The sequence below is a fragment of the Sinohyriopsis cumingii genome, unplaced genomic scaffold, assembly GCF_028554795.1.
Source record: "Sinohyriopsis cumingii isolate HCF-2022 unplaced genomic scaffold, ASM2855479v2 utg000695l, whole genome shotgun sequence".
NCBI lineage: Eukaryota > Metazoa > Mollusca > Bivalvia > Unionida > Unionidae > Sinohyriopsis > Sinohyriopsis cumingii.
The window spans coordinates 4,253,929-4,276,587 of record NW_028315924.1 but is presented as its reverse complement, the minus strand read 5'-3'; the positions used below and the strand labels follow the sequence as shown (position 1 = coordinate 4,276,587).

Here is a 22,659-nt window from a genome sequence, read left to right as displayed (position 1 = left end):
ATGGAGAAATAAAATAACAAAAAAGATTAAAAACCTATTTAAAAAAAACTTATTATCAATCAGTGCTTGAAAACAAAAACACAAACTCTGTTTGGAAAGTTTTCAATTAACTTATTGGGGGAGAACACACAAAGAACAGACAAATAAAATTCACACACTTATGGTAAATGACAACATAGTTACTGATGACATTGGCATTGCAAATGTTTTCAATGATTTTTGTCACCAACATTATCACAAAGTTAAAAGAACCAGTGATATAAAACAACTTTAATGAACAAAAATGATTAAAAACCTATTTAAAAAAACTTATTATCAATCAGTGCTTGAAAACAAAAACAAAGTTTAGCTCTGTTTGGAAAGTTTTCAGTGAACTTATTGGGGGGGGACACACAAAGAACAGACAAATAAAATTCACTCACTTCTGGTAAATGACGACATAGTTACTGATGACACTGACATTGCAAATGTTTTCAGTGATGTTTTTCACCAACATTACCACAAAGTTAAAAGAACAAGGGATAGAAGACAACTTTAATGAACTCAAAAAATTCTGCAGCAGCAAAATCCATAATGAGGTATGTTTCTCTATCCCACCAGTATCAAAAAAGTTTGTTATAAAATGTTTCAGTAAACTTGATACCATAAAAGCTACAGGACTTGATCGGATTGGTCCATGATTCATTACAACTTGTTCCTCAGCTATTTTAGATAGCATAACGGTCATAATCAATTTATATATTGCAATCTCATCTGTCCCGAAATATGGAAAACTGCAAAAGTAATGTCTGTTCACAAATCTGGTTCTAAGGATAATGCTGATAACTACTGGCCAATCTCAGTACTACTAAATGTTTCAAAATTGATTAAAAAACATGTCCATGATACTCATTTATGTCATATTTAGCCAAACACTTGCTCTTACACCCTAATCAATCAGGCTTTAGACAGAACCATTCCTGTGAGACTGCCTTGATCTCCCTAACTGATAAATGGCTTCAAGCACTTGACCAAGGTATAATAATAGGAACTGTATTTGTAGATTTCAGAAAAGCTTTTGACATGTGGTGGTTCATGAAATCCTTTTGAGCAAACTGAAAATCTACCAATGTGATGAAAGCACAATTACATGGTTTACTTCATACTTAAGTGAGAGAACACAATATGTTTACATAAATAATGTTCTGTCTGAACCTGGAAAAATTAGATTTGGAGTACAACAAGGCCCAGTTCTAGGTCCTTTACTATTTATTTTATTTATTAAAGACCTATCACTTTTACTAAGGAACTTAATTTCATCTACAGATCCCTATGCAGGTGACACAACATTGTCAGACATCCAAAAGACAAAGCATGAGCTCAAAATTTATTTACAGGATTCCCTAAACAAAGTGGACAACTGGTGCACATGCAATGGCATGGTGGTAAATATTGGTAAAACTAAAATATTACTTGTCTCAACACAACAAGAAAGAACAAATCTTGATAGTGATGGACTATGTCTGACACAGAAGGATAAAAATTTGCAAATGGTGTCATGATATCATGATAGACTACTTGGTAATTTGGTAGATAATAACCTATCATGGACTGAACATATCAAACATATCAGTAAAAAAGGCAATTCAAGTTTCTGGCTTCTCATTAGGTTAAGACCTTTTTTCCCTGAAAGGCACAGAAAACTGTTTTATAACAGTTACATACAACCCTATTTAGACTACTGTAATACACAGTGAGGTAATTCAAATAATAAAAACATTGCAAAGCTAGCACATCTTCAAAAAGGAACATTTGGACTAATAAAAATCCAGAAAGAAAGTAAGCAAGGAAAATTTTAGCTGGTAAGTTAAAAATATTACCTATTAAAGACCGAATCCCCTTGAGAAAAGCCAAATTAATGTACAGGATATCCAGTAATAGTGCTGACTTGGTCTTTGGTATGTGACCGACACAATCTTCCATTATGCTGCTTTATAGTTTGTCAAATGCAGGAATAGGTTGCAGATGAGTCTTTGGATATCCCTTCATTTGATGAGTGTGTGACAAGATCTGTAGTACTTACATCACTTTTAATTTCTGGCCAATAGAAATTAATCAAGATCTTGTGCTAAGTCTTCTTGATCCCTAAATGACCAGCCAAAGTAATTTCAATGGCCAAACTAAGAATTTCCTGTCTATATGACTTTGGAACAGCAATTAGATAGTTTACTGACCACTCGTTGGTGCCACTGGTGCCTGCTACTAGTCTCACACCTTCCTGTCAGTAGGATGACAAGGTTGAGGTCCTTTGACGAGGAGGTATTTCAAGTCTGCCAACCACCCACCCCCAGCTTCTGCCTGAAGCCTTTTGGCACACACTCCAAGAAGATCCTTTTCATTTTGGAAAAGATCTCAGGGGTGGCATCTTAACCAGACCTCTTAATTCTTCCTCATTCCTCCATGATCTAGGAAATTTCTCAGAAGTTCGACAAAGTACCAGCTGTTCAGTCCCTTCCTCAGCATTAAGACCTCAGTTCTTATTCAAAGTGGAGTCTGTGCATACTTCCCATCAATATAATTGAAGCCATCAAACAGAAGACGAGGTTACTCAACACCATAGTTTCGCATGCTGATATTGTCTCAGGTTAGTATGCTGAGTTAATCTTCCTTGAACCCACTTACCGTACAGTTAATGCCAAGACATCCAAACATGTGTTTTCTCTTGTAAAATCATTATTGGTGGAATTTCTGTATATCCACCATGAGATTGTATTGGTCCTGCTTAGCAATAAAGTAGAAGACCTAAGTGTTGCTACATTTAAAGCTGAGACCCTTTTTGGTGGACTTATCCCTAAATGGGTTCCCAAAACATGCTGAATCATCAACATTTATCATTCCTGAATGCTCATAGCCAGATAGTGTGGAAATGCAACTCTCCCTCGAGGTTGTCTGCCAACTTTTTCAAATGGATGCAGCCTAAGTCTAACACAAACTCAGACTACAAGTTGGGTTCACAGAAAATCACACCTCTAACTCCCATGAGGAAGTTCTCTAACTCACCTTCCTTCCCTACTGAAGGAAGGGGGTGATAGCCCTAGGGTCCCAAAACTCTCTCCCACATTCTATTCCCAAAGTGTCCTGTTTACCAGGAAAGGCAGCAAATTTTGAATCATAATCGATCTCTCAATTTTAAATCATTTTCTGCTCAAGGAACCTTCCAAGATGGAGACGAAGCCCTCAGTACAGAATGCACTTCATCCATCAGATTGAGTGGTCTCCATTTACCTTCAGGATACCTATTTGCACATCTTGGTATCTCCTCCTCGTAGCATATACCCCCAGTTTTGCTTAGTCAGAAAGTTTATCAGTTCTGTGTTGTGCCATTCAGAATCCTTCCACACCTAGAGTCTACACTCATGTTAATGGGAAAAGTAGGGACATACCTTCAGTTATTTGGTACATTGAATCTCCAATATTTTAGTGATTGACTGATCTGTAATGTTCAGGTTAAGTCCCTCCATCAGAATCTGTTCCATTGTTTTTCCACAGTAGCTTGGTTGGTTCCTTTACCCAACATCAAGAAATTGGAACTCATTCCGTCTCAAGACTTGATTTACATAGGAATGAATTTCCTCATGAAGCAGAACTTAGTCCAGGTTCTACTGGATCACATAGATTGAATCCTGGCATTTCTAGGAGCACAATAAGTCAAAACATTATTATCTCCTATCCTTACCTGTCCCAGTTGCTCTTGGTTGACTTGAAAAAGCTAAAAGTGTTTAAATTCTGGAATTATCTCAAGTAAATCTTCTGTGCAGGTTATCAGGTTAAAGACCATGAAAAAAAGATTTGCATTGTGCTTGTGAACAAGTTATTACAAAGATAAAAACTAAATATTTTAGATAACAAATTTTACTGACTTTTTTTAAATGACTCTTAATTACCATTATTTGGTGGTGTTGTCTATTCATGTTCATTGTATTGAATGTATTATTAGTATTTGTTGCTATTGTTCGCTAGACCTTTATTGTAATGACTGTATTAATTGCCAGTATTTGATTGTGGTGTCTGCTGACCTTTATTATAATGACTATTTCAGTTACCACTACCAGTAATTGGTTGCCTATTTTTCCATCTTATTCTGTAATAACTGTTTTACTTATCAGCATTTGGCGATGTTTTCTACTGACATTTTTTTGTATTGGCTATATTGCTTAGCATTAGTTTGTATTATTTCTTGCTGTAAATTCAGTATTTTTCATATTAAATTTATGACAGTATTCATTGTATCACCTTTTTGGCAAAATATTTTACATATAGCAATGATGTTGTATTTGTTGGTCACAGGAATGATGTTATATTTGTTGGTCACAGCATCCGATCAACTCAATTAAGTTTGGTGCAAGTTCATTACTCATAAAAATCTATATGCAGAATCCTTGTTTGTTACTATAATGTTTATTTTGTGTCTGCTAGGTTTGGAAGAAACCAGTGTGGCCATGACTGGGTGAGTGAAAAAATTTCTGGGATATTCGCTATGTTCTGTTCTTATTTTCATAGACAGTATATTGGTTGTGCTATAAATGTTTGAACAGCATTTTGCATCATAGTTAATTAATTCCTTTGCTGGTAACCGTACCATCTTTATTTTACCAAAGAGAAGAATTATTTATCATTGTTTTTACCAAAAAAAGAAACTTACTAACTAAAATTTATAAGCAAAAATAAATGCATTAATAATAATAGAATTAATTGTAATAGCCTTAGCATGTTATAGACATATTTGGAGACTTTTCTGCACACATGGATTTAACTTGGTTATTGCAAATGATGAATTAGAGGCCAAACTGTTTTTTTTATATTTTTATTTTATTTGTAAGCAAGTGTTTAATTTTGCACAAAATACATATTTTAATGGTACAAAAATCACTTATTGCTTTTACTGTGCTGTTTGAAACTGTATAGCTTTTTCCAGCCATGGTTACTGTACATCTTGATTGTGATGTTTTCTTGTTTTGTTTATTTTTGCTTCAGCTGGATGCTTCAGGTGTGTACTAAGCTTGTAGTGTTGTAACTTGGTTCTTGCATCCTTAGGTAATATTTTTCCAATATAATTCTTTTACTCCCTATTTTTTTAAATTATCAAAATGCAACATCTGTTTAACAAATGGTTAAAAGATGTAAGCAAAACAATTTAATATCAGTAAAACATTACATGTTGCTGCTATTGCATAGCATAGTCTTCCTGGAACAGGAATTACCCTTGTCTGGATGATGAAAATTGATTCATTCATATGGTGACTTCTAGAAAGTCCCTGGAGGTTGGTCTTGTTACTGGCACATGTCCAGAAACTTTTTGTTTTAGTATCAGTAATACATAACTTGTTGCTGTTGCAAAGCTAAATCATTTCTGGAATGAAAATACCGTCAACCATGACTTGACTTTATTGTGATTAAAGCATCAGTCTTGTGGTTGTCATTTAATAGAGATGACACCTGGGTGGGTAAGGCATTGGTGATTAAATTTCATTGAGTTTGTTCCTTGGAAATAATCTTGCAAAATAATAGGTGAAAGATTTTTGTTCTTGTTTTCAGAGTTTCCAATTTTATGTGTGTAGGTGCGGGCACAGAAAATTCCCCCTGGGATACCCACCCCACCTGCCTAGCTTGTACATATTGTAAAAGGACAGTTCATTGTCGATCTTGCAGTCTCTGGAACCTTACTGATAAACATACAAAGGGAGGAAGAAAAGTCCTTCCTCTTCCCACATCATAGGACTGGAAAAGTTTCATAAAGGCTGCACAAGGTCCATCAGGCTCCTCCCAAGAGAATAAATAAGCAAGCAGAGAGTGAATCACACCCTCCATGAGGGAGGAATAGCACCAACTTCAGTACCATAGGGTAGAGAGAGTCACACTCCCCCAAGTGGGAGGAACTGCACCCTCAAATGACCCCAGTTTTGATACTAGCTTTGAATGACTTATGCTGCCTGATGAGTTAGGATCAGCACTCAGTTATTGAAACCTATTGTTGGTGACATAATTAAGCCACCCAGATATTGTACATTATTATACAAGTCTTTAAGATGTGAGGAAGGGTCACTGATAGTAACTGTGTGCCAGTCACTGGGAACTAGTCTGAGTACTGGTCACCAGTTATTGGAGCCCTTTCAGTATGGTGATTGTGGTTCAGGCTCAAAATCCACTCTCTCCAGTCTACCATTGAATCTGACTTGGGATTTGAAATTAGCATGCATATGCCAGATCAGGGAAAGGAATCAGAACAGCATCCCCCTCCAATAATCCCTACAGGATGTGGGGTTTCCACTGCAGGGAATTGATTGGTCCTTCCCCAGCATACAGCTGTGGAGTTCAGGGCTTTGGCTTTTTGGTAGAGAGGTCATTGTTGCAGTCTGTGGGCAGATATTACCTCTAGGTCAAAAAGGAGGAAGGGTGCTGGCCTTCCCTCAAACAACCAAGGAGGGTTGAGAGTCACTCTTACCCATCTGCAGAGTCTGCCAAATGGCACATCCTGACATCTTCGCCACTCACAATGTCCGTAAAAACTTTCTTCAAAAGCCATGCAGCCCCAGTCCAAGCAACAACCCTAGTTAAGCACCATTTTGGCCCTAGAGGATGTGACACAAAGACCAGGGTAGAAAGTTCACAAGCCCTTCCACCTTTTTTACTCAAATGGGGAGAGCAGCCCAAAAGGATTTGCTCCCTCTCCTGCTGTGTGTTCCTCTTTGGTCAACTGCAGGTGCAAGACTAAACCTTCCTTAAGAGATTCATGGATGACAGATCCTAACTTCAGTTTTGAGATCTTCCTCCTCAGGTAAGGTCCTCCATGTGCTTCTTTCAGTTGAATTTGGTTAAGTTAAAGGAATACTTATCATTTTTTTCCCAGAAGGGTGCAGTAGAGAGTAGGTTCATTGATGAGTATCATCTTTATAATCCCAGATTTTCCTGGTTCAAAATGCCAAAACAAAATGGAAAATATTTTGACTAATTATCAACCTTCCTCTTTAAATAAGTTTCTGCAGGAGGAACATTTCAGCTTTAGAGAAGAATATCAAAAGACACTATTACTGGGTGGTCCCTGTCAATCTTCAAGATGCATCCCTATCTATCCTCCTCACAGGAAGTACATTGTTTTGCTTGGACCTGTAGGTCTTCCAGTTTCTTATTCTGCCATTTGACCAAATCTCCACACCTAGAGCTTTTACCAGGGTCAAGGAAGTAGTTTATTTCCACTTCAAGTCACTTTTGATCCCTATCTGCTATTTGTTTCACAGTTGGTTGCACCATAGTGACCAGTAGAGTCCATCAGACTTATCTGTCTCAATGTTGGTCCCACATGATCCTCTTTTACCCTACCTAGAGAAATCAGAGCTTTCTCCATCTCCAGATTTGTTCCATGTGGAGGCGAATTTCCTTACAAATAGAGGATTAGCTAGTGTCCTGCAGGACAGAGTAGACAAGCTCATGACCCCATTGGAGGTGCTGAGAGCCAGGACCATGTTACCAGCTTGTGTATTTTTTCTGTTCTGGGGTTTTAAACTACACAGTAGACAAGGCAGATGGCACTTGTGCCTTCTCCAGCTTCCCCTAGAAAACTAGAAACTGTACAGGGACACTCTGGCTGTTGAGATTTCTCTGTCAGGATTTCCAACATTTTCATATATGATGAAAAAATCAGGACCAGCTTCTTGATGGAGTCACCATGCATGCCCCCAGAACCCCACCTCTATATTTTTGCAGATGCACTCCACATCAACAATTTTAAAATAAGGGCAGTATTCATTGTTGATCAGGGTGTATAGACAGAATAAGTCACAGCGTGATGGTCTTCAACGACAACATCTTGGTACTAGTGTACCTAAAATGACGAGAAAGCACACATACCCCTTTTCTTTGCATGGATGTTTGGAACCTCCTTCACTGGGCAACTGAAGAAAAAATTACCCTCAATGCTTCCCACATTCCTGGCAAAAAGAATATTTCAGTGGATGCTCTGTCCAGGACAGGTAAGATTAGTCTTCATGACATGGTCACTGCGCAAATCCATAGCAAATTTCCTGTTCAGAATTTTGAGGCAAACCTTTGGTACTTATTTGCGACAAGCTAAACAACAGGCTTCCCTCTTAGATTTCCCATACCAAAGAGTATGGGCAGTGGACACTTTCAGCCCAAAGTGGGATCATCATTTTTGCATATGTGTTCCCACCCATCAGGTCGATCTCAAATTTACTTTATGAAACCAGGACCTCCACTGATCAGATGTTTTTGATAGTCTCTCTTTGGCCTCAATGATTGTGGTTCAGCAATCTTATCAACCTACTGGTAGACCAGTCCAGAACTTTGCCCTAGAGCTGGGACCTTGTGTCACAGCACATAGGCTCTCTTCTCTGTGACAGCCTGCATATTTTCCATCTTTACATAGGTTTCATCTTGCGCAAAATCTCTCTGCCAGGATGGGTTTTCAAGCATAATTTCCATGTGCATCATTTGGTCAAGGAAATGATATGTGACCAAGGTCTGTTATGGCCAGTGGAATATATTTAGCTTGACTGATCATAGAGTAGAAGAGCTGTTGTGATGTGATGTTGTCCACTGTTCATTTGTTAGTTGTCCATTGTCAGTCCTTCCACCCCTTAGCATAAGTTTATTATTGCTACTAAATAGCCCCCAGTTTCTCCTCCTTCAGGCTTGGCTCATCTTGAACAATCTGTTTGCCAGGAAAAAGTTATAGCAAAGTTGTGAATCAATCAAGCCAAGAAACACTCCATGTCCAAGGTCTATGATGCCAAGTGGACAAACTTGCAGTTAATGCAGATGGGAACTTTCTGATTGTAACTGTTCTAAATTGAGTGCAATTGCAGATTTTCTTTTCATTTTTGAAGAGGAACAATGCTTGATTTTTACTATCGAGGGGTATAGTGTAGCCCAGATATCTCACTCATATGTTCAGAAGGCCTGGCTGTCAGTTCACATTTTCATTTTGCTTACCTAATAAGGTATTTAAAACTGCTCACTTGCTAATGCCTAGATGGAATCTCTTTTGTGTCATCTTTTCATTAACTAAAACACCCTATGAACATTTGGGTGAAACTTCTTTTGAGAACATGATCCTCAAGACTTTTCGTACTCTCCTTTGCATTCTTGAGTGAGCTTCATACCCTATCCATAGAACCATACTGTCTACAATTCATTGGCAATTTTGGGTTGGTTCTGTCCTTTGCCAACCTGGATTCTTAGCAAAACTTAGCTTTAATTTGTAGCTGCACTCCTAATCGGATCCCTAGTCTCTGGCTTATCTATGCTGGGTATGATCAAGATTGAGTTTTATGCCCAGTTAGAGCTTAGTTTCTGGCAGCTTCAGAGAGAGAGAGGAAGGGGAGAGAGTCGTTTCGTACCCTTAAAGGGCTCTGCTGAAATTTTGGCTTTCTGAGGTGGATTATCATAACAATCAAGAGAGCTTATCACTCCCTTGCATAGAGGGACTTTTTGTTCATAGAGATTAAAGCTGATGAGGTTCAGAACAGTGCTATCTAACTCGTTTGTCATTTTTTACATCCTAGGGGCTTAAACTACATGAGATCAAAACTGAAAAGTATTCTATCATTTAAAATATGAATATATTTCCCTAAAATACAAAATAAAAGAATTAAAATTAAAAGTAACTTATGGTATGGTATGCATTCCAAAAAATTCTTCTTTTAAGTCCTAAAATGTTCTTATCAATTCCAGGTAAGCCAGATATGCTCCAGAGGTATTCTAAATGAAAATTCTAATGTGCTTCATAGGTCATGCTGCAAGGTGAAGTGGGTGACTAAGTGATCTAAAAACTTTAAACATTTCCTTTTCTGTTTGGAAAGTGAAAAATGACTTCACCCGGTGATTTTTGTTTATAGACTTACACAGTGATTTACAGTAGCTTATGACTTTTAAGATGCTCCCTTGCTGTAGCCAGGAAGTTCTGACAGTGTAGTGTTATAGCCCAAAGTGAAATGTATTCTGTGCAGTGATGATACCAGTAGACAAACTCTTGCACATTCACAGGCATGTGTTGTAATAGCCAACTGACCATTAACCCACTCCCTAGCATGTTATCACTGCTCATTAGGCCTACCATTTGATGATGAAAAGATATCAACTTCTGTTTTGAAACATCAATATGTAAATATTAATTTTTGTTTTAAGAATATAAACATTGTAGAGCACTTTCAAATTTTAATTTTTTGTAATGAAGATTTTGACAGCACTGATTGCATTATTTTCTTTATAACATTAGTTTGAAACCATAGTTGAACCTATAATGGTGAACATTGCTGTGTCTAGGAAATGCTACTTCATTAGGTTGTTTTCATAAATAATTTGATAGATTACAAAAAATATATAGTTTATAGAAAGTAAAGTATAAATATCATGTGTTATGAGTCTGTGCTCTTAAAAAAGTAACAGAAAAGAGTGAAAAGCAACAAGTTTTTGCAAAATTCAGCAAATTATTTATTTCCCTAGAATACAAAGGGAAAAAGTTTTAAAGAAAGGAACTTACAATATTACAAATTAAATCCCAAATAAACTAGAATTACAGACACAAATCCAAATAATAAAAGTTCTGAATAAAATTTAGTGGAAATCCAAATTATATACAATGCTGAAAGTGTTGATGTGTCTCTGGTGGTCTGTATCTTGGTGTTGTACCAAGTCTTTTGTTGAAACACAGTAATATAATTCTAGGTATGAATTCACTACAGATCCCAATGAATGTCTCTGTCCAAGAATCTTATTTTTTTATGAGCACTATGTATTTCCAGAGAAAAATCACTTGAGTTAAATAATTTGATGAAGTAAATTCCAGCCCCAAAGAATTAATGAACACAACAATAATACAATTGATTCTGCTAGATGATAAAGTGTGATTTAATAATTTTTCCAGTGAAAAGATTACGTAGTCCTGTACTTGACATAAGGTCACAATTAGTATTTTCTAATAAAAGCTTTTACCTAATGGAAAATTTCAATCTGGAAGGTTCTAAATGTTGACAACATAAAATGTTAGTTATAATTAGAAGGTCTATTACTTAAATTATAATATAAAACCTGGATTATGTCAGGTGCATCATGGAATTCCCAATAACCTAGACCCAGTATGTTTACTTCTATTAATAATGATCCTAATATTAAACCCATATACACAGAGAATATTTTAGTTATGTATTAGTTGTTTAAAACAAAAAAAATAATTCAGTTCCAGTAGAAAATAAACATTACAATAGCACATACTGAAATGTAAAACAAAGTTACTAACAAACAATGAAGTTAAATGTACATAACATATGTGATTGAAGATTTAGCTTAAAAATGTAGTAATGTAGGTCGGAAAAATATGGGAAAATGCTATGTTGTCAAATTTGAAAGTGCTGCAACTTTGTAAGGTCAAGGTTGTTTTCCAACATTCATTGTTATGAAAATATGAAAAAGCAGTGAAGCAGTGACATTACTGCAAGTACATAGACAAATAATAAAACCATACATTTTTAATCCTATCAATGGATTATTGTAATGAAGCTAGAAAGTGAGTGATTATATTAAGAAAATCCCTCTTTCTAAAAATAGAAGCACTCACATTATGTGTGTGTGTGTGTGTGTGTGATTTGGATTTTGAACATAGTTTTAACAATTTGTTGAGTCATATCGCAATGATGTCTGCAGTGTGGCAGTTTATAGTGATGTCTAGCACTGTAGCATCATGCTGCAAACATATAGCATCATATCCCACCAGATCACCTCCTGACACCAGTCCAACCAGTCCTAACACTAACCTCCTAATGCTGAGCAGCAATTGAGTCATGAGCTAGTACCATTTGTATAAGATTGTGGTATGACTTGGTCAGGGGTTGAACCCACGACCTCCCACATCTGAGGTGGCACATGTTATGCCTGGAGTTACATGTTTTCTTGGTTGTTGTCAAGTTGGTTGGAAAGAAGGGTATAGTCCAGTCATATATTGACATTATTGCTTCATTGTCTTGTCAGTGACTGAATGAGTATTTAATTGGCAGCAAATGAAACTAGGATGAGTACAGTTTGATGTAATGTGCCTTTGTTGCATGTACATATTACAGGGGGTTGTTTGTTTCAAAGTTATTTTTAAATCTTTTTGACTACCGTTTTATACAGAACTTTCAGAAAGTAAAAACAAATTTAAGTGGTAGTTTATTAAGTATTTTACCTACTTGCAAGACCATAATCTGACCTCCCTATGGTACAACTGTCCTCCTTTGATCACTTGATGTTAATTGACCTCCATTGGCATCACTAATGGCCTTTTTGGAACAAGCGATGATGTTTACTAGAACTTGAAACTTTAACCTTGATTTCATGAATGAAAATAGTGCTATGTATTGTTCGTGGACTCTTCTTATAGTACACATAGAATCTTAGAATTGAAAATGTCATTGACTAAATGACTTCCGTCTCCTTCTTCCTTTGTTCTTTGGCACAAGAGGGCAAAGGCATATTTTTTTTATAGGGCCCTTAGTCTTTGTGCTACAGGTGGCCCATGCTGATTCCAAATTGCAGTAGTGGATATCTGTACCATAAGGGTGAGCATTCCTTCTTAATACCAGTCTTTTGAGACCATTAGCCTCCCACCAAACTGGCAAATTCAGCTACACAATAGCATGTGATAGTTACCTGTTGATATTGCCAGATTCTCTCCCCCTACCCTGTACTGATGACTCACTTTTAGTCTTCTACATCAATGAAAAAGATGACTAATACTTTTTGTGTGCAATGACCAGGTTGACTGCCACCCTATGAAAGGATCAATTCTCACCATATGCATGAGGGTAATTTCCATCCTGGAAAGAATATGCTATGCAATAGTGACAGGCTAAGTATTGCATCATTAAAATTGGTTCCACCCCTGCCCCAACACAAAAGCACATTTTCCATATGAGTCTGGTGTGTGTATCATTTGTACAAACAGTAATTGCTGATTTTCTAAACTTTACCCATATTTTTACTCCTGCTAAATGTTCTGCTCATAGCTTGTAATGAACTATATATATATATGTGTGTAATTTTTCAAGCACAATTGTTTTTATACAAGTATGAAAAATAAAATCTAATAATATTAGTGAGCTTATTGGGGTAGTGTTTATGTCTGAACATATAATGGGCTTAATACTACATTCATGTGCATCTGACATAACATGTTGACAATATTTATGTACATATGTGCTCTTTGTGTTTCCCTTTGCCCACAATTGTGCATCAGAGACTCCCAAATGTTTTAATTTCAACCCCCGTTTTGACACCAAGGGGATTTTTTTATAACTTGCTGTTGCATCCTTAAGACTCTTAAATCCCAAGACAGACTATATATATATATATATATATATATATATATATATATATATATATATATATATATATATATATATGGTTAGGAATAAATCGAATATGTGCCAACCTACCATTATGACATGGAAGGTACGTGGGCATCACCAGAGTAATCATTATCATTATCAGATTACTGGTGTCCTCAATCGGTACAAACCCAAACAATATATAACCCTGTGAATCTTGCTTTGTTGAGGCTGAGGCTTTGTAACTACATCTTATTTGCATTAACCTGAATCGTTAGGTAAATCCTGGCAATGTCTGTTGCAAAATTGTATCCTGTGCTTAAGACTTGTTGGTCCTCTGGAATCTTATTATCTTCTTCAGGCCATCCAAGAACTATTCTGAAAGATTAATGTGGAATATCAACCACATAATTGGGGGTTTGATAATAATGGCAGAAATGATTTTGTGCTGATGTATGCATATGAGTATTTACCAGTCAAAAATGTGATCCTCTGTCAGATCTCATATTTATTAATTCTATTTCATATGTGCCTATGAGAAATTCAAAACCATTCCAGGTTGTGTCTTTATCTGTTGAAAACACAAGCAATTTATTCACATTAAAGTCCCCAAACAGATGTGATTGAACACTAAGCAAACCATCATAAACATGCTATGATGCTAAATTGATTGTGCAGGATTTCCTAGCTGTGATTGGTGTAGACAGTCACAAAAAAATTTTTTTTTGAGATTGTAATCATTTCATTGAGGTGACACTCAGGATTGTGTTTGCAATGACATGCTGCATCACAGCATTGATTTCTTGAAAAATTGCTTCAATGTTGAATAATTCATCTTCAGTAAGTTCATGCATTGACACACAAAACATGTCTAGATCCATGATGTCATTGGTGACAAGCATTACACAGATTTGATTTGCACATGTAGAAAAGAAATGAAAGTTCATCTTAAGAGTACAGAAGGATATATACTGGTCAACTGATCTGTTTACCCTATTTTTACCAGTGCTACGAAAGCACATTTTTGTTTGTTTGTTTTCGTCTTATTGGTTTCTGTCTATAATTGTATATCAGTTGACATGTGATGGTGATGATATCAAGTACTGAACCATTGACATTAGGGTAATTGAAATTTAAACAAATTTAAATCATTCTAAAGGATATTTAGCTACTTGAATGGTTCTTCAATCCTTATATAATTGGTGATAATATATGAGTGAATGAAATGCCGGTTGATGAAATTCTAAATATGAGGTCATAATTGTATCTATGTACGGTATATTGATGGTAGTGTAATATGAGCTGGTACATTGTCTCCATCCTTCATCTAGTCTACTGACTTTTCATCATCAGTGTCATATCTATCTTCTGGTACTAAGATGTAGTGTGCTTACTTTCAGATAAATTCAATATTTCTTTATAATTTAACCACAAATTCACTTAAACATAGTTACTTTGGGTATCCTTAATAACTTGAACTACTTGTTTTAAGGCACAACAGATTGTTACAAAATTTATTATATTCTTTAAACTGAGTGTGCAGTGCAGATAGTCAAGATGAAATTGTTTTCTTAACTTAGTGACAGTATTAGTTGCACTGTCACGGATAAGAAAATGAATTTGCACAAATTGTGTTCCACTGAGCTGTTTTGAAAGGACAGATACGTATTTTATATAAAAAGAGTTGTTTGGAATGAAAAATAGTATGAGCATTTTTGCAGCTATTGACCAGTAATGCAGTATAACAGTTCCATTTACAATACCGCTATAATGCTACGTTTCACAGAAGTAAACACTAAGAACGTACAATAGGCTGGATATTTTAGGTCCATGATGTCATTGGTGAGCAACCACATGAGGGTCTCACAGTCCACCAAAGTTTTCTACTTTTGGTTACTTTAGTTCTTTGGTAAATTGATGCATGTAGCATTTGTGATCCATGCCAGGTTCTCATTCTTTCCATTGGATGTAAATATTGGTTGTTATTCTGGTGTGGGAGCAAAATGTCTTTATTGGTGTTGATGGATGTCTTTCTTGTTGCAGTGTGGGTGCAGATGTTTCAGTTTGGGATGATACAATGGCTTGCTGTTTCAGTGTGGGCAATACATAGTTTTGTTTGTCTTGGGCTTGGATTCTAAATGTCCTTCTTTTGGTACGGATGTAGAAGGATCCACTAGCTATATGTTTGTTTCTTTTTGTTCTTTCAGCAATTCAGTAAATTCTTGTTGCCACTGCATGTATGCCAGTTGCTCTTCTTTCTGTGTTATTGAATGTGCTTGGGCATGGGAAAGTTTTCCCAATGGAGGTATATATAAATCTTTGCATGGTGGTATAAATGTATCTTCATGACAGGTATGATGGTACAGATTCAAGACATGGTTGAGATTTCGATCAATGTGCATACGGTCATTCCCTCGTCTTTCCTTGTCTTTTTCTTTTACAAAAGCTACAAGCATATTATTGCCTTTCTTAATGTCTTTTATCTTCTCCTGTTTTAAGTATTATGTTATAAATATCAAACAGTTTGCAGGTAGCTTTGTAAGCCCAGTAATTCCCTTTATACACACTTGATTCATACGTCTTTTATATTCGATAGTGCTTTTCTATTCAAAGTACTCTTTCCATTAAGGGAGTAAGTTAAAAGCAGTCCTTATGGGATTTTCAAAGATCCACTGGTGACCTGCTTCTTAGAATTTTGCAGATCTGTTCTCAACATTGACTTATACATAATTGATGATGTTCGTAGAAGATTCTCAATTTCATCTCTGATATTTCTAACAAGCTCTTTGGTACCTTTCTGGAATCTCTGTTATCTTCTGTTCTGAGAACTGGACCCAATTCTTCTGTTCACACCATCACTGAAGTAACTTCTCTAACTTTCCTTACCTCTTCCTCAATTTTATATATAGGCTTAAACAGTGGTGCAAATGTTTGTTCCAACCCTGCTGTGTAATGTTCTCTCACAGCTGCAACATATTTGGACACCTAAGTTACTGACTAGAACATTATGAATTTTTGTGGCGACCACAGGAAAATATTCTTGCAGGGTCATCTTAAGATTATTTACCAGTATACTTGAGTCATGGTTGTCACAGGTAGGAACTTCATCAACCATGGAAAATAAATAAATAGTGAATAGTGACTATGTCTTTGATGATGCAGGTATTTCCATAAAAATCTTTGAGTACATTATAACATGGTTTAATTCCTCATGTATGACACACAGCCAGTCCCAATGTACTTATAATCTTAAATGTTACAGTATAATTAAACTCACCACAACTATATTATATTATCATTGTACTTCATTATCTGAATGTTGCCTGAATTAAATTGAAAAGTTTTAGCTCTGACATTTCCCAATGTAATGACATCTGTTACATTTTCCCTTGCAAAACAAGTTAGCCCAGTGTATTAACAATATACATAGGTCATAGACTCGAAGAGCTGATGGAATGGTATGTTTTCTATCATCTGTCCATCTACTCCTAAATGGATGGTCATATATCAACATGGGGACTTTACTAAACAGCTTGTTATTATGTCTAGTTGGTCCTAATTGTGCTATTCAGGCATTCACTATGCCTGTCAGTAGTCATCTTGAAAATCTTGTTATCGCATTTATCCGGAATAAATGGTGATATTGTCATGAGGTTTTCATTGAAAGGCTTTGTACGATATCTTCCTTGTCCTGAATGAAAATTGTGCCAAGTTGACACCTGATATGACCAACACAGTAGCTAATTTAAAAATATTGTTATCCCTGAAGAACATCAAAGATGTTTTGAAGACTGCATTTAAAGGAAAGAAATGATCTTATCTTGAATTCCTGGAAATTAATGCCAGCAGTAAGAAATGGTCTTATCTTGAATTCCTGAAAATTCCTGTCAGCCAGTAAAGTGTCAATTCCATTAAGGGCATTCTTTTTTAAACATATATGTGTGACCCAGTGATAAGGTACTAGTTAAATGCCACTGAGATTAGAATTCTTCATTTCCAGAACCCCAACATTTTATACAGAAACTAAAAACAAAGTTCATCCCTTAGCTACCAAGCTGCCTCCTGTCAAAGGTGTAACTTCAGGTGAAACTGTTGAATTGAAGGAACCCAGAAAGAAAAAGAAGAAAAAGAATAAGGACAAACTGAATCTGGAAAAGTCTGCTGAAGAAGCAGCAGAAGAAACAATAAAAAAGAAAGTCTCCAGAAGCCATTCCAGGAACGAAGTTTAACTAGGGCCTATTCATAGCAGCTTTAGTATCATCGCTTTAATGGGTTGGGGGAAAAAATTTAAAAAAGAGAATTTCTTGGATTTCTGCATCATTTACAGTGACATAGTATGTTTTATTAAGGTTCTTGTTGCAGAAAACTAGTTTGGGTTATTGATGACATTTTCTAAATCAAGGAGGGATTTAATGAAGTCATCACAGTAGGGTTTGAAAAATGTGATGCACTCTTTGAGCATTGTTTGGGTTTTTTCAGTGCAATTTGTTAGAAATTAGCATTAATGCACACTCATTCATCCTAGAACAGACCTTGATACAATAGTCCCTTGCTATATAAAATGATTTTGGGGTACATAACAATTGTTCATTATACCAACAAATGTGATATTAACAGAATATCTCTTTTTGTGTCAGTGATATCTGGCGTCCCATGTTGGTATTCACTATGCCAAGGGATTCATAATAACAAAGTTTTTTTTTCTTGAGTGGTTCATTATATCAGGGTTGGTTATAGCAAGAGTTTAATGTAGGATAATTCCTTAAATAAGTTGCTAGCAATTATTTAACAGCTATTTTAGCTATCTGTGACAGAGCTTGCATTTAGCAAGCATTACACAGATTTGATTTGCTCATGTAGAAAATAATAAAACTTTCATATTAATAGTACAGAAGGATATATACCGGTCAACTGATCTGTTTACCTTATTTTTACCAGTGCAACGAAAACACATTTTTTTTGTTTGTTTTGGCCTCACTTAAACATAATTACTTTGAATATCCATAATAATTTTAACTTGTTTTAAGGCACAACAGATTGTTACTAATTTTATCATATTCTTTAAACTGAGTGCCAGTGAGTACTGTCCCTATGGAACATACCAGTAGATTAAGTCTTATTGTAGACAAACATTTGCACTGACTATGTGTGATTAGGACTACTTTTGCTTACAAAAGATGCTGATGTCAAGGTAACCAAAATCACAATACCTGAGGTTTTAAAAGCAATTTTCTATACTTTGCCAGTTTATTGTGTGGTAGTGGCCAGTGCAAAATAGTCAAGATGAAATTGTTTATTAACCTAGTGACAGTATTAGTTGCACTTTCACTGACGAGAAAATGAATTTGAACACTTAGCTGTTTGAAAGGACAGAGATATATTTTTTATAACAAAGAGTTGGTTGGAATGAAAAATAGTACCAGCATTTTTTCAGATATTGACCAGGAATGTAATAGTTTCATTTACATTACTGCAATAATGCTACATCTTAGAGAAGTAAGCACTAAGAATATACAATGGGCTGGATATTTTTAATTCATTTGTGCAAAGATTAATGATAATATTTTTGAGTTATAACACAACTAAATTTAATTTCAGTGCCGATGTACAGCATAATGTTTATTTCTTTATTTGATTTCAAGTTAAAATAACTCTTATAGAATCTGCATTGAAAAATATTGGTATGGACTAATCGTTTTAGCAAGCCATAAACTGGCTAGATTGAAAAATTGGTGCCATTAGATCATTGTTATAGGCATATATATTCCAGGACAGCCAGTGGAGCAAGAAGGGCTCTCTTGGGCCTCCTTAGTAAATGGTATTATTGTTTATATTTTATGATGTACTATGGACAGCACAACTGTGATATTTTTTTTATATATTCTTATCATACCTCTGCCTTATTATTGTGTTGATTGTATATATATATATATATATATATATATATATATATATATATATATACAATTTTTTATATTTTGTTAAGTGTTTTAGTTTTTTCTGAAAATGCAGCACTGTTTTTGACAACTGCTGTATTAAATGAAATGTATTAAGTTTAATTTTAAATGACTAAAAACATTGATATTTTTACAATAATAATGCATTTATGTATGACTTGGAAGCCATCCCATATTGATATTGCAAAATCCTCTACACTATAATCTCTACAATAGCATGGCCTTTGTGATATGTCATTTCCTAAGGCATATCAGGGGCAGGTAAATACCTGCATTCACTTTTGTAATGTTCACAGCTTTAAATGCAGTTATTATTAACCTGTGTATTATCATTTTATAACAAGAAAAATGGGGTTTATAGGTAAGGGAGACTAAAACATAGTATTAGCATAAATCAGCATATATGACCTTATATGACCTTTAAGTTACTCATTATATCTTAAAATGTCCTTTTTTAACATGTCTGTATTTTCTTATATGCAAATGACAAAGCAAGGGTTAAAAACCTGGCTGCATAAAGTTATAAACCAAGTCAAAAGAAATATTTTTAATGTTATTACTCCATAATATAAACATTCAGGAAGTTGCCTGTCTTACTTTTGGAAACAGAAAGTTACATACTATTGTTGTGTTATTTAATTTTTATTGTGTGCCTGACCTTTGCCCATGATTGCTCGTAGCTTTGGCCTACCTGATGTGTCATGTTTATTTTTCCTGTTTTTATCATAATTGTACATGGTAAATGATATGTCTACTAAACGTTAAGTTCAGGGCCTGAACTTGTTTATAATATATTATCATTTTTCCATTAGAAATAATTTGAGGGTTTTGTGGGAAAATCTACTACATTACAGGTCAGGTGAGGTTTGTATTTATAAATGCTTTGGTAAACAATTATTCAATCCTGTTTTAAGTTCAGTCACTGGAATCATGTACTGTTGTGACTGGATATAATTCAAGAGGAATCATTATTCTGAAGTGCTTCTTGACTTCTTTGGACTAAAATACTGATTTAGGATTATTGAGGACTTGTTCAAATGGGTTTGGTTTGTGATCAAAAAGCAAACACAAGGTCTCACTCAATTATGAGCAATACATGATGAGTTATATTCATTTACTTTATAAGTTTAATCAGTCATATTGGTATATACATATATAACTTAGAATCTCGGTGTAATACGATAGCTAATTGTAGTGTATACATGTTGAGGTAATTACCCTGAATCTGGATTAGTCCATGTTTTATTGACAGAAATAATTTACATTTGTACAGAAGATATATATAACATATCTGATTTGTTTAATTGATCCTTAGAAAAATATCAATTAAACACCAAATTAATCATTAAAAATGCAGCACTTTCAGCTTTTGTCAGTTTCATAAAAGATGTTTTCTGATCATATTTTTAGTTTTAAAAATTAAAGGATATGGGAAATATATTGTAATATTGTACAGCATATCAAGTATTGAATAATAGCATTCACAAACTAAGTATTCATTGCATCGAATATAATGATTGTGTAACACTACTAGAGACTGTACCTTTAGAATCTGATATAAGGTATCTTTGTATCCATAAAACTCATTGTTTATGACTCTATGGTCTTAACTGAAGTAACTGAAAGAAGTGAAACCAACAAGTTTGTTGAAATCAACAAATAAGTGTGTGTTTTTTTCTACGTTACAAAGTAAACATTTTAAGAGGAACTTGTAGTATTATGAATTAAATCCCAAATATTCCTAAGTTTTCTGTCACGTTCACAAGTAAAATATCTACCAAATAAAATCTTGGATGTACTGATGTACCATTAGGCTTGAAATAATTGTATGTGCCAACAGTCTTTGTGTATTACAATGATATAATCCAGAATGTCTTTGAATTCACAATTTTACAAAAGTAGTATTTTGCTCCAAAACATTAATGAACACTTTGTAATTCCAATGAACACAACAATAAAAGATTCCACAGACTAAACTTAAAATAGGAATGAATACTTTTGTATACTGATTTCACTTGACCTAAGATACAATGACATGCCCAGGATGTGCGTCACCAGTTTGCATCCAGAACATGCTAAGTTTATAAATAAAGCTTGACCTTGGACTCAGATATCTTTAAACAACTTTTTTGAAAGTTACAAGCATTACGAAAATCAGAACACACGCAAAACTCAATCCACAATCATGGACAAAAGTTAAGCACAATAATTGAAATTAAATACTTGTATATACATAACACCTCATAAAGAAAATTAAAAATTTATGCAATTGTTACAACTCTATGGTCTTTAAATTGTGAAAAGAAGCAAAATCAGCAATTTTTTTAAAACTTAATAAACAATTTAATTATAAAAGTATAAATGAAAATATGAGAGGAGCTTACATGATCATCAAGTGAATCCAAAATAATTCTGAAAATGTTCTGTTAAAGTCCAAAAGAATGAAAAGTCCCATTTAAATTTCAGAATTGGAAATCTACTGGTCTGCCAAGAATCATGACATTGTCAAAATGGCATTGTCCAAAACACCTTTGAATAATTCACAACAGTTCCAGAATAATATTATAGTCCAAATGAAGAGTACTTTCTAATTCCACTGATTAATCCAAACAAATATTTTTTCTCTTGAATAATATATAAGTACAACATAAAACATGTCTGCAGACTTACAATAGGAACACAAGAAATGAGGAAGACTCCAAAATAGGAATGAGTCTTATTTTCTCATACTTTGGTCATAGTAATAATAATTATGATTTATTTTCAGAAGGTAACATAATTAGGTACAGAACTAATCTGCCTTGAGGCCTTCTAGATGTCATGTACAATGTATACAGTATGATGTAATAAATTTGGCTTGACACTAAATATTTAAGTGATTATAAAAATGAAAGTATCAAACCTGCAACATATGCACAGGCATCTGTGAAAACATACACATATATAAAATGTAAACTATGATCCTGCATTGAAAAATTCAGCTGTGGAAATGATGCAGAAGTACATAAAAGCAGGTGGTATTTATATTACTAGAACTGTTCAGTTGTCTAAAGATTTCATCCATTTTGAGGCATCGATTATGAAAAGAAAAAACACTAGTAGCCTGCCTTATGTCACTGGGAATGTTGTTCCATACGAGTGGACCAGTATATTGAACACCTTTTTTGAACAGTTGTTATAATGTAACGTTTGCTTCTTATGGACCTTAAATTTGGAGTACCATCAGCATTTCTTTGTTGAAAGATATTGCTTATTTAGACAGGAATGGCTTTTCAGGATACTTTATATATAAATTTTCCAAGAATATTTTACTTATATTTTTTCATGTTAAAATCGTGATATTA

General features: G+C 34.7%; 1 protein-coding gene across 3 annotated transcripts in view; it reads left to right on the top strand.

Annotated features, from left to right (window-relative positions):
- The window catches only part of LOC149773305 (uncharacterized), a 127,462-nt gene that overhangs the window by 92,401 nt on the left and 12,402 nt on the right, over window positions 1-22,659 (top strand). The window contains exons 5-6 of one of the 3 annotated variants that reach the window (XM_089946525.1): window positions 4,456-4,486; window positions 17,359-19,261. The exons of 1 other annotated variant lie outside the window; for it this stretch is intronic. In XM_089946525.1, the coding sequence (XP_089802651.1) occupies window positions 4,456-4,486; window positions 17,359-17,587 (260 nt within the window). In that variant the 3' untranslated portion in view covers window positions 17,588-19,261. Of the gene's footprint in view, window positions 1-4,455; window positions 4,487-17,358; window positions 19,262-22,659 lie in introns of those variants that run through there. One more of the 3 variants, XM_089946526.1, reaches the window with a different exon arrangement.